The 13,658-nt window shown below is 42.9% G+C and overlaps 1 protein-coding gene across 2 annotated transcripts in view; it reads right to left on the bottom strand.

Annotated features, from left to right (window-relative positions):
• Positions 1-12,754, bottom strand: part of SAMSN1 (SAM domain, SH3 domain and nuclear localization signals 1) — a 523,635-nt gene extending 510,881 nt beyond the window's left edge. The window contains exon 1 of one of the 2 annotated variants that reach the window (XM_086934054.1): positions 12,638-12,754. In XM_086934054.1, the coding sequence (XP_086790180.1) occupies positions 12,638-12,661 (24 nt within the window). In that variant the 5' untranslated portion in view covers positions 12,662-12,754. The remainder of the gene's footprint in view (positions 1-12,637) is intronic. The other variant, XM_086934053.1, reaches the window with a different exon arrangement.
• Positions 12,755-13,658: the final 904 nt, after the last annotated feature.

The raw sequence follows: 13,658 nt of genomic DNA, 5'->3' as shown, positions 1-13,658 counted from the left end.
CTTCTGAATGCTTTCAAGTGGGAGAAAATTAAAATGAAAAGTTACCTAATGATTAAGTTAACTCTTCATTTTAATTTTCTCCCATTTGAAAATGTCACATTTAGAAAATGGAGGGGTCTTGCTTCCAGTGTCCAGAGACACTGGGCCATATGTATAACTGAAAAATATTAATTTATTTTTCTAAATGGGATCAATTTAAAGTGAATAATTTCTTTTTTATTAAAAAGTCTATGTTTTTCTCCACTTTCAATTAAGGCAATTACATCGTATTGTTTTATGAATCGTGTTTCTTCACTTTAAAATTCCTCCCATTTAAACAAGAGGCTGAATATTTCTGTTATAAATATGGCACCATGTCTGCGTGCCACTTGGAACAAGACGCCTGCTGTTTGTAAATGACATTTGGAAATGAGAGAAAATTTAAACCATGAGTTTTATGGAATCCATATAAACAAAGTTAACTCTTCAGTGTAATTTTCACCCATTTCAAAGTGCCACCTACACTCACAGTAGGCATCTTTCTCCCAGAGGCTGGTAGACAGGGTGCCATATTTATAACTGAAAAAGACAGCTTTTATTTTAGTGGGGTAAATTTAGAGTGCAGAACAATATTTTTCATATTATGAAAGTTTTTACAGAACATTTTTCTGCCCTTTAAATGTCTACCATTCAAAAAACAATAGTTGTATGCTTGTGTTATACATGTAACGGTGCCACTTATGGTGAAAGTTATCTCCTGTGTCGCAAGTGCATACCACACAGGTTCTTAGTCACCCATACGCAAATATCACTTTCATACACACACATTTTTATTTATTTATTTATGTGTTTTATAGATCGCAAATTTGACCCGTTAGGGTATCAGAGCGCTTTACAGGAAAAACATAGTCATGTACAGAGTAGGCATTGCATCATCCAGTTACGGATTGAGGGAAGGAGGGCAGGGTGCAGGGTACATAAGGGAGATAGGGCACATCTCTACAGAATAAATATCTAAATAATCAAGATGACGTAACATATTTACAGATTACGTTAACCAATGTTCGCGACTAGGCCCCAGGTTTCTGATGGGGTGAGTTAGATAATCTGAGGGAGGCGATAGATGTCTATAGATCAGGGCCGTGGTGGTGGAGGCCAAGTTTAAACAAGATATTTGCTCATGAGGAATGATTTAGCATCCTTTTTGAACCGAGTTAGAGAGGGTATTCTTCTGATCTCCGGGAGGGAGAGAGTTCCAAATTCTTGGAACAGCCCCAGAGAAAGCCCGGTTGTAGTTTTTTTTCCCCGAAAGCGTGTAGGTTGGAGCAGGAGGTCTCTGACAGATCGGGAGTTTCTGATTCCTCCAGAAATCACAAGTTTCTGTCTCAGATATGCAGGGGAGTTAGAGTATAAGGCCTTGTGCGTGATGTATGCTATTTTGAGCTGTATTCTTGCCTCCAGGGGTAGGCAGTTGAGAGCTTTCAGGTGTGGGGAAATAAGTTTGTATTTCCTCGTGCCGGTGAGTAGTCTGGCGACCACATTCAGGCAGGCTTTTAGAGATGCCAAGGAGATCTTGGGTAGACCCGAGAGGGTAGAGCAGCCGTATTCCAGTCTAGAGATGACAAGTGCATGGACTGCCATTTTTAGGTCGAGAGTATTGAGGAAGGGTTCCAGTTTTCTAAGATAGCTCAGGTGGAATCTTGCTGATTTGGCCATTGAATTGATGTGGTCGCGCATGTTCAGATTGCTGTCGAGGGTGATTCCCAGGGATTTGGCAGAATCCACGATGGTTGGTGGGCAATTCAGGGCTGTGATAGCCTTAACCCATGATTGAATCTCAAGGTTGGTGTTAGGCGGGGCGAACAGGAGAAATTCCGTTTTCTTTGCATTGAGTTTGAGTTGATTGGATGCAAGCCATTGGACAGTGAGTTTCAAGGCTTCGTTCAGGGAGAGGATCTCTTCGGGAGATGAGGTTTTGATATAGATCTGAGTGTCATCAGCGTACATATGATAGGAGATATTAGCAGTGCGTAGTACTTTGGTGAGTGGTTCCAGGTAAAGATTGAAGAGGGTGGGTGAAAGTGTTGATCCTTGAGGGACTCCAACCGTGACAAGGGTTGGTGCCGATAGGTTGCCGTTGACAAGGAAACTCTGGGACCGGTTATGAAGGAAGGATCTGAACCTCTCCTGAACAGTGCCATTCAAACCCATCCTGAATTTGAGGCGCTCAAGTAGTTTTTCATGGTTGACCGTGTCGAAGGCCGATGATAGGTCCAGGAGGATTAGGAGACAGGTTTTGCCTTGGTCAAGTGCTTGGAGAGCATCGTCAATTATGTGGAGCATAGTAGTTTTGGTGCTGTTCCCTGGTCTAAATCCCGATTGGTAGTCATCAAGCAGGTGTTGATGTGTTGACTTAGCTGCTGTTGCACACATTTCTCCATCACTTTGGCTAAGAGGGGGATGTTGGAGATGGGTCAAAAGTTGTCCGGGGAGGCTGGATTCAGTGATGGCTTTTTCAGAATGGGGAGAATTTGGCCGGCTTTAACCGCATGCGAGCTAGCGGGTTTTCCCGCTGCGCGCTGAAATTTGAAAATCGTGGGTAACGTGACAAAGCCAGCTCGTCATGCGCGCAGCACAGGTAACGCCCATGACGAGCTGGCTTTGTCACCCGCATCGAAGGGGTTGAGAGAGTCAGGCATCATTCCATGTCTGAGAGAGGCGTTAATTATTGTAGTCCAGCTAGGAATAATGGATTGGGCAACAGCAGCTAGGCAATTGGAAGGAAGCAGGTCATTAAAAGGGTTATTAGGGTTTAGGGAAGATAGGATTTTGGATACTGTATCTTTGTATTAGAGTTTGAAGTCAGACCATTGAGCATCGTTTTTGGGTGAGGCCGGCGGGGGCGACATGTCTGGAGAATGCGGGTCGAGAGGTGTTTGGGGGTGTGTGATGGAGTTGAGTTCGTTTCCGAGGGCTAAGATTTTAGCAGCGAAGAAGGAGGAAAATTCTTCTGACGATATAAGAGACTTGGGAGTTTCTTTTGAAGTTTTGGACAATTGGTTGGATTGGTGTTTGGCCAGTTCGTAGAGCTTTTGGGGTGTGTTCTTGGCCTTCTCTAGTGCAGTTCTGAAGAAGTCTTTTTTTGGACTTGAATATGTTCCTTTTGTAGGCATTTCTGGCCTGGCAGAGAAATTTTAGATGGGCGGTAGAGGTGTGCTGCCTCCAGGATCTTTCAGCTTGTCAGAGAACTCTCCTCTCGTTGTTAAGGGATCCCGTGAACCAGGGGTTTCGGTCTTTGATTTGGGTTCTTTTCAACTTTAGTGGGGCTCGATCATCCAGGATGTTTGAGATAGACGTAGAATAGTGATCATTGAGGTCACTGGTTGTTGTGATATGGGAGGGGGGGTCGGATTTGCAGCGAGCCTCGAGATCGCTGCGGTCTAGGTTCTTAGTGTCTCTGATCCAGCATTTAGGAATCACCAGTTGCAATGCCCTAATCTTGTGGGTGCCTGGTAGGATAAAGGTGATGGTGTAGTGGTCAGACCAGGCACATGGGTCAATAGAGATGAGCTTGACTGTTGATTCTTTGGAGATAATCCAGTCAAGGGTGGCCCATTTTGAATGAGTAGGAAGTAAGCAGGCTTCGGTCAGGGCTTGATCGGCAAGGAGGTCCTTGATGGCATTGACATGTGAGTCATTTGGATCGTTCCAGTGCAAATTAAAGTCTCCAAGGAACATATACTTAGCCATATTGGGACTCTTAGCTGTGATGAGTTCCATGAGGTGGTCTGGGAAGGAATGATTCATGCCTGGGGGTGGTAAAAGATGAATCAATAACACTGCTAATCATACCAGTGTGCCAACCAGCACTCCTTTGTGAGACAAGATGTCTTCAAAGAGCATAATCAATTGTCTGCATGCTGTGATCCGAAAAAATCAAGGTATTCCAAACAGTTCATGTCTTTTATTTTTATCCAATTTAGTTAGTTCACTGTTACATCAGTTTCAAGAAACTGTGATGTAACAGTGAACTAACTAAATTGGATAAAAATAAAAGGCATGAACTGTTTGGAATACCTTGATTACGCTCTTTGAAGACATCTTGTCTCACAAAGGAGTGCTGGGTGGCACACTGGTATAATTAGCAGTGTTATTGATTAATCTTTGGACCCAACTCCCCAAGGTCAGAGGGAGCAACCCACCAGCACCCAAATATTTTAACGTTCCTATTACAAAGGTTGGAGATACTAAATAACGAGAATAGAATCAGAGTGCCACACATATATTGGATTTTGGTGGTTAAAGATGTGCAGGTTGCATAGTAGGGTAGAGTTGTTGTGAATAGCGATGGCGAGGTATTCGCAGGACTCAGTGGTGTCGGCTAGAAGTTCCATGATCAGAAGGTTAGAGTGGTAGATGCAGGCAATGCCTCTTCCTTTCTTGTCAGATTGTCTGTCTAGCCTAGCGATGTTGTAGTTAGGAGGGACAAGGAGGTCCAGATATGGAGATGAGAATTCTTTGAGGCATGATTCTGTAAGGATCACTAAGTCGATATTTTTTAAGAGGATGAGATCAGCAATGTCCGCGGAATGCTTAGCTGCTGACCGGCAATTAATTAAAAGACCAGATAGGGAGGAATTGGAAGGAGGTTCCGAAGTCTGGGCAGACAGGTGAACAGGCGCTAGATTACTCTTGACCACCATTCTGAGGGTAGCTGGTTGATGATAACCGTGCAGATGGCATGTTCGGCACTTGCATCTAAGGGATGCGGGATTGCTGGGGTGGAGTTGTGGTCTCGGAGGGTGGCAAGGGTTTCCATTTCAGTGAGAGCTAGTTGATTTGGAGTGGCAAAGGTGTAGTTGTAGGATAGGACGTGAGTATGGATTTCTTTTTCCGATAGGTGGTGTGGGTGCTTGCGGGCGGTGATGTCTCAAGGATAGCGGAAGAGGTTGTTTAGTGGGCTCTGTCAAGTGTGGGGAGGTGGCGTTTGGCAGGGGATGAGTTTGGCGAGGAAGAGTTCAGCAAGATGGAGGAGGTTCATTAGCTCAAGGATGGAAATATGAATGCTCTGGGTAAGTTTGGTAGCTCTGACGTGCAGAAAATCGATGTCCCTATGAAAGGGAGGTACTGGAGGGCAGGGGGGCAATGGTTCGGGAGCAGTTTTGACAGCATGAATAGGTGAGAGGGGGGAAGGACTAGTAAGGCCTGTATTGTAAGCCATAGGATCTATGTTGGAGCCCATTTTCAGGTTGGAATGAGGGCAGGAGGGGCAAGCAGCACTAGTATCTTACGTCTTAGGGGGCATAACAGTGACATGGTCTACTTGGGTAGCTGGTAGAGAGGGGGCCAAAGGTCTAGGGGTGACTCTGTTGGCGAGGCCGGGAGATGTGCTGAATTGTTTCGGGTGGTCCATGATGGGAGACTTAAGGGGGGTTAGAGGATGGCTGGCCATGCTGGATGGGCTGGGTGAGGACTCAACAGTGTGGGAAAGGTAAGCACGACCTGTATCGTAGTTCCAAGAGGGCATACCGATGACATGGTCTACTTGGGGAGCTAGTAGGGAGGGGACAGCGGGTCTAGAAGTGATTCTGTTGACAGAACCGGGAGAGTTGCTAGGGGCTCATGGCAGCCCTGTCATAGTGCCCCTAGTCAAAGTATTTTGTTCAAACCATACTTTCTGGCTCTATGGACATTAAACTTAAAGTCAATGAAGTGTGGGAGTGTCTGGTAACAATGCGCTAGTTACTTAGCCTTCAGTAGCTCACAGTGATTTTTTACTGATCAGAAATAGCTCTCACTACAGAAAGGGTTAGAGACCCACTGTTACTTTGGTTTTATTTAGTTGACATGTAAACTGTCTTTTCAATTTAAACAGTATAACAATGTAGGTATTATTTTCCTCTAAATGCATAGAGAAATCTCATTAATTCTGAATTTAACAATAAAAAACACAACTTAAATATTAGCTTCACTTTCAAATCATTATAAAAATGATCTTACATATTTTGCCTTTGCCATTATATAAAGCTTTTTTATGTACTTTAGAAGCTTATGCCCAAGAGGTGGGGTACTCTTAGTTGGACAGGGCGTGGTCATTTTCCAGAGACTATGTCTAGGCTATGACACTTTACTCTTTCTCATGGGTGTTGTTAGGATTCTGGGTTGCTTGTAGCTCGAGTTAGAGACTGGATCAGTCAATGTATTCTATTTTTCCTGATTGTACAGGTCCCAGTGTATGCTTTTTGTTTCCCACTTATGTTCTTTACTTCATTTATATGTATAATTCCTTGCTCGTTTCCTATTTACAGGATAAATAATTTTAAAAAGACTTATCTGGGCTGCTGGGTCTTTACATTACGCACTTCAGCGGTTGCTCACTTTAGCAGCCAAAGAGGAAGGAAAGGTTGCAACTTCCATGTCTGACATGCAACTGCCACAGACCCACAGAAGTGCAATCCTGTCATGAAAGCAAATGGAATAACACAAATGCACTACCTCTTCATTGATGCTCATCGAAATCACATCCAAATTATGAAATCTTGAATTTATCCTGCTAAAATTCAAAATTCCACTATGTAGAACTATGGAGCAGTTCACTCATCTACTGTAGACTCTTTTGGAAGAGTCATATTTTGTCTTATGATGAAAGCTCGTAGAAGAAATTTAGTATGTAAAGTGTGGTTTATAAATTACAAAAGATCAGATCTGTTCTGTTAATTAAATGACAGACCCATCATTTAGAGCATACTAAACAGTGAAGGATGGAATACTTGCCATTGTTATGTGATCATCACCCAGATATTGCTTGATTCCAGTGACACCGTATACACAGGACCCACATCTGGGCATACCCGTTCCACTTAGGGAGACACAATAAGTATACAAAACACTGATGGATAGAATGCTTGAATTAATCGAAGCCACTGGTAATTATTGGGTCACCGTTCCAATCCATCGCTATTTTGCACACCATGTCACCTCAGTTTGGACCCAGCTATATGCAAATCAGTCTTGACCTTGCTCCAAAAAAAATAGTCCAGGCCAAACTGCCAAGCTAGGTGCAAAACTGAGGTGGCATGATGTGCAAAATCACGATGGATTGGGATGTGGCTCCAGTGATTGTTCATGGCTGAGATTCATGCATTCACATGGACACACATATCTTTGAAGAATGGCTGACAGCACGCCTGGTGTACACAGTACAATTTATCTGTGTGCAACAATGTGTATGCCACTTGGGCTTTATTACATAAGGGTTACTTGCTCAACCACAACAGCACCAATATCTGATAAGTAATTACACTTTATGATGAAACCTGGAAGGGCATTTAAGTTCCAGAATGTTTTAAGCGATACTTAAGCTTGGCTAATTCCCCATTAAGGGAGCTAACTGGCACTCTGCACTTTACTCGCAAGCTGTGTGAATGCATACATTATGTATGAATAACATCAGCAGATCAAACTTGTTATTTTGCGGCTTTACAGAGAGCAAATTAGCACTCATGCACTTTATATCCAGGTCGTGTGATTGAACATGCAATGATTAAATTATCATGTAAATCTTTTATTTATTTCTGCACTTCAATTGAAAGAATTAATTCATAATAAAAAGTCTGTTGATTATGTAACATTAGAAATGCTGAATGGGCAATATACAGGAGATGTATTTTTATTATGTCTATTGTGCAGTGTGGCACGCTAAGCACATGAATCCGTAACTAAAATGGTGGATGCTCTCATTTAATCAAGGCCGTCACAGGCTGAAACGCTTCATGGGCGACTTGTAATAAAAGTACTGAATAGTGAACCTTGGAGTACTGGTTTCTGGTTCTTCATAAAGTGACTGGATTTGGAGCATTTATATTAACCCTGGGCATAGGACTATGCTACACTTGTGGAGGGTGCATAGTTTGTGCTACTATGCGCTACGCAAATTGCACATAGCACAGTGCAAAAACGCGTAGCGTAGCAAGCATTTTTTGCTTGCTCGCGGTCCTCATTATCAAGTTGGCGACCGCGAGCGAGAAAAATCAACATCCCGGCGAGACTTATTCCTCGTTCACGATCAGCAACATCAAGTTGCCGATCAAGAGCGTGGACATTAAACATCCCGGCGAGATTCTCAGCGCTGGAAGGTCAAGTTTCTTATTGCGATTTGTCACGTATGCTCGCGACCGCTCACGATGAGAAACTACCAGTCCGCGTTGAGAAAGCTGCTGCTCGAGTGCAAATCTACTCAAGCTGCAGAAAACTACTGGTTGCACTGTGCAAGATGTTGTTTGCAATGATCGCACAGTGCGGACAAGCTTCCAGCACTGTGCAATCAGTGCGAAGAGCATTTTCCCTACTGCACTACACAGTTCGCGTAGCTACGCGTAGTGTGCGTAGTGCAAAGTGCACTTCGCATAGCTACGAGTAGCGCTACTACGCAAACTACACCCAGGGTTAATTTATATATATTATTTTATCAAGGATGGTAGGATATCACTAAACAGCTTATTCATGCACAGGTGTAAACAGCATTGTTTGGATTGGCCATAAGAACTTTAAAGTATCTTCTGTAAGTGGAAATTGCAATTTAACTTTCCAAACAATTGTACAGCACAAGTGGTCCTATGCTAAAATATTTTACTGTGACTTCCTATTGTTGTATTCAGAAATTACAGAAGTAAGTCTGGAGCACTCCTGCATTTTGTTCCTGAAATCAGGGTCAAAATTTCCAGATCCTATCATAATTTTACACCGACTACACCATAGGGTTTTTTTAGAGTTTGGCTGATAGAATACTCCATCACAAACATAGTTTACATCTCATTGGCTGTACTACTAGCGCATTATAATTTATAGTATTCTGTGTAAAGGATAGCTGTCATGCTTAGAGGGAATATTTCATCTGGCAAACTCCAAATGTGGCCCTGGTTTTTCCTTTATACTATCACTGTATACTGTAACACAGTTGTTCTATTGATAATCACTTTTCTGTGTGCCGACGTTGTACAACACAAAGAGGCTAATTGCTTTCATGCCTCTTCACAAAAGCATTTTGGACTGTGTAAAATAGTAAACTCTTTTACATTCTCTTGCATGCCTTGAGAATTGTCCCCAAAACAAGTCAAATGGGAATTATTCATGTTCAGTTAGTGCAAATAGAAAGAAGGTGTCCCCTATGCACTTTAAACAATAACGAGAGGTGTGTCGTAGCAGATTCACCGAGGCATATAAGATTCCTTAACCCCTTCGATGCTGATGACGAGCTCAGCTCGTCATCACCCACGGGGGTCGTGTGCTGATGACGAGCTGAGCTCGTCATGGTGCCACTAAAATGGCATTTTCCAGCACACAGCGGGAAAACGCCTAGCATCCAAGTGGTTAAGGAGAATTCCTGTGCCACTTCCCACACTTTTGTGAGTCAGCCCATTATATTTTTGCTTATGCACTACCTTTCTAAAACCTCTTTAGCTCACAGACTCTCACTTCTAGCAGACAACCTGTGAAAGTTAATTTGATTTTCATACAAGGGAATGAGTAACGCCTAGTGATGACATGCATGTCCCCATCTACGAGTAATATACACCGCACTAGGGCCCAGATGTAGGTAAATCACATTTACCGATTTCGAAATATCGAATTTTACCGATTCGGTATTTCAAAATCGGTAAATGGGATGTAGGTACCAACATCTGGATTTGTTACTGATTCCTTAAAAATTCGGTATTTACCGATTCGGAAAATACCGAATCGGTATTTGCTATTGAATCCTATGGGCCTTGAAGCCCATAGGATTCAATTCAAATACCGATTCGGTATTTACCGAATCGGTAAATACCGAATTTGTCAAGGGTGCAGGGGGTGTCACTTTGACACCCTCTAGCACCCCCAAAACGGGCATGTGTGCAATGTGGCACACAGACATGCCCTAAGGGCACGTCTGTCTGTCACATGGCACATGTGTACATGCACAGATGTGCATGTACACAGGAATCGGTATTTTACCATGGATTTGTATTCCATGGTAAAATACCGATTCTGAAAGCCATGTGCCAATGGAAAATTGGCTACCCACATATCAATCTAGCATTTTCAGTAATTTTACCGAATCGGTAAATATTACCGATTCGGTAAAATTACCGATTCGGTAATAATACCGATTCGGTAAAATCACCGAATATGTGCACCTACATCTCCATAGCCCTTTACCGATCGGAAACGGCCGAAAATCGGTATTTTCGGCCGATTCCGATCGGTAAAGGGCTACCTACATCTGGCCCTAGGTCTTGTTAACTTACAATTACTCAGTTGAATTTCGAATAAGAGAGGGAAGCAGCTTACTCGCTATGCATTGCAATGCATGCGGATCAGTCATGTTAATGATACTAAGCTATGGGGCAATTCTCTGGCACTTATCTTCGCATATGGCATCTTTAAGTAGCAGAATAACGTGTGAGATAGCTGCTGACTCGAAATGAGTCAGGCTGCGTACGGCCAGGTTTGGAGTCCGGCATTGATAGTTACCTCCTGGTGTAGCGTATTTGTGCAGAGATTGTGACATCTATATATATATTCCAAATATTGACAATTACTTTTTTATTTCGGCTACAGAAGTGAGGGAGCTTTGTTTGTATATTTTGGAGCTGGAGTGACCTAGTTTGACCTGGGGTGTCTTTAGAGCAGGCAATAAGTGAGGGAGTTGGACATGGCAAGTGAGCTAATAAACAGGAAGGCAGAAACTTTGTTGAGCTAATAAACAGGAAGGAAGTATCTTTGAGGGGGGAAACAACTGGCTAAAGATAGCAGTACATGCCAGTATATTGATAGGCGTGCTGATGCTTGTTGAAATACGGAAAGCATCACTAAACACAGTTTGAAAAGGTATCCTTTTAAACTGTTGTTATACTTTACATTCTTTTTCACTCTCATAAACAACATGGATGTGTTTTCTACACTACACTGGTTTAACCGCCAAATCCCCAGTACTTCAGCAAGTATTCTTCAAGACGATTATAGCAAACACATTTCTCTTGCAAAGTGGCTTGCATCGTATGTAAATGGGAGAAAGCAAAAAAACACCTTGTGTGAAATGTTGTCAAGAACTCTGCTTCTTGCAGGGAACACCAGGGTAGATTTCCTAAGTCCTTGGAAGAATAATACATACTGTTCCCTCTTCAGAGAAAACGAGAGCTGGAAAGTGTCTCTTACTCCTCTCAACAATAAGTTATTCTCATTAAGTTATGCTCATTCAGATAAGGAGAGTTAGCAGTCAGACAACACTGTCACAGAATCCCTCATCTGTGCGTGGGGGTTGTATTTACATATGGATCTCCACCCTGAACCCTAGACATACACACGCAGTCGGTGGCATTTTACAGCATACAGTTATTTAGAATGTACCAGAATGCTTGTAATTATTATAATAATGTAATCAGTCATAATAAAAATCAAAATGAACATTAGGAACACCCCAAGCATACCTTATCACTCATCCCTATATGTCCTATTCAATTAGTCTAGACCCTACCATGTATCCACACATGCATTCCCAGCCCCCATTATTGTTTTATTGGCTAAAGTGTTCGTAGAACACCTTAATTATTTCCATGCCAAGCCGTATATGTTCCACGCACAACCAGCTTGCAGTCGGACATTGGCCCTTTGGCATGTACCCTTAACAATCAGTTCTTGTGTTTGCCACTCGCTTATACTCACATTCCCCTGTACTTTCTCCCCCAGTTATTCTCTTTGGGAAGGAGGGACCCATGCACACTTTCTTGCATCAGTGCTCCAGCACACTAGCAATGCCTCTCTTGCAGAAGCACATGGAAGGCAGGCAAATTTAGGCATTACTATTTCATTCCAAGTCTGATCAGTACGAGGCAGGATGGTCCTGTATCTGTAAGCACTGCTTGTACCTCTGCCCATACTTTTTAAAAACGAATATATATATGTTCCACCAAGTCGGCTCCTTTCACTGTTGGTGGCGCATTCAGGGCGGAACCATGCACAACAATTATATTTCACCATAAAGTTTATACTGCACTCCAGGAGTTCATGATACAGCAATGTTTATTTAGGGGCCATCCACTGCCACACAGCACACCATCACCAACGCGTTTCAACTACAAAACCTTATTCACGATTTTTATAGTTTTTATATAGTGCCAGTCTGGCTTAAGGATGGCCATTGAGCGCTTTGGATGTGCACCAGAATGTTACACATTTTTTACTAGGTACTGGGGTATTAAATAATTTGCTAAACTCAATTTTGCAGCTCTAGAAGGCAAAATCATTTTTTCTACTGTCTTGCAGTTTTGACACATAATGTGTGTTTTACTGTTTGACAAAACTTGAGGCTGAGCAGTGCTATTACAAAGTGACATTATTTCTGGATGTACTTCTCCTGACAGACACACTGGTTTATCACATATTGAAACAACACGTTGTATATAGATTATTTACAGAGATGTAAGCATTACATTCTTTGATAGTTGTCACGTTGATGCACAGTGCACGTCAATCTGAAACTACATATATAGTGGTGAAGTCTGTCCCTCACTCTAAAGCTCCTATCGAGTGATCTATTTCGCTGCTTTGTGCCCATAAACTTTACACACAATTTACACACTCAGATTCATGCCAGAAATAAAAATATAAAGCCACTCACCAAGGAAAAACAGAAAAGGTTCATGTTGATGTGTAGCGCGGTCCCCGGCCATAGGAAATGCGGGTCCCGGGAGTTGAGCGCGCGCCGCCGCCTGTCTCCCAGCTGTTTATATGTTTCTGCCTGGAGATTACAGCAAGCTGAAATCCCCGCAATAATCCACTGGATTCAGAGGCCATTATTAAATGAGGCCGGCGTCCCGGACGAAACTGGTTGCTGGTGCTTGAATAAAAGGGACAGTGCATTCCTACGGGAAGGAAGGTAACACGCGCTTCACAAAGTGTATCATTTGTTCCCTGTCTAGTATACTGTAACCCTTCATCCGTCTCTTTTTCTCGCAGAACACAACTAACACCTGCGTGCAGAACAGATAAAAATAATATTTAATTCCAAGAACTGCTGCTCTTTATGAAGACTCTGGTCCGGTCCACAAAGGGGCTCCTAATGTGCCCCGTAAAAGTACTCCTATGAATGGGGCAGGTGTATGATTCTTTCCTGTTTACAAATCTTTGTTGTAGGTCCCCTGCACCAGTTGCAGCTTTCACGGTGTGCTACTGGGAATGGCATGTCACATGTTATGCCTTTGCCATTTCTCCAATGTGGAAGTGTTCTCAGGGTACAGTACTATAACGAGGAAAGGCATTCCGGATGTGAAACAGTATATGTTGTTAATTATTTTTTATTCTCTATTATGCTTTTTTTTTTTACCATGGAGAAACCCATTTCCCAGCACAACCTCCTAGTTTGGGTAAGGGGGAGGCAGCTGCATAGCGTAGGTTGCTAGTGCCTGGCGCAAGGCAAGTATCCTTCCACTTTTCTTTTAAAAAATTTGCTCCTGTAAGAATGCCCCTTAGGGCCCAAAGAACGCCTCTAAGAATTTTGCGCCCATGGCACCCACACCTGTGGCCCCACCCACACTACGCCACTGGGGGGAGGTGCTCCGCTCCCATTCGAACCTTGGCAGGGGAATACTGCTGGGATCTAAACATCCTCTGACAACATTTATTGTATCCTAAAAATAATT

Source organism: Lissotriton vulgaris, chromosome 8 (assembly GCF_964263255.1).
Source record: "Lissotriton vulgaris chromosome 8, aLisVul1.2, whole genome shotgun sequence".
Lineage (NCBI taxonomy): Eukaryota > Metazoa > Chordata > Amphibia > Caudata > Salamandridae > Lissotriton > Lissotriton vulgaris.
This window is presented reverse-complemented; position numbering and strand designations above follow the sequence as displayed.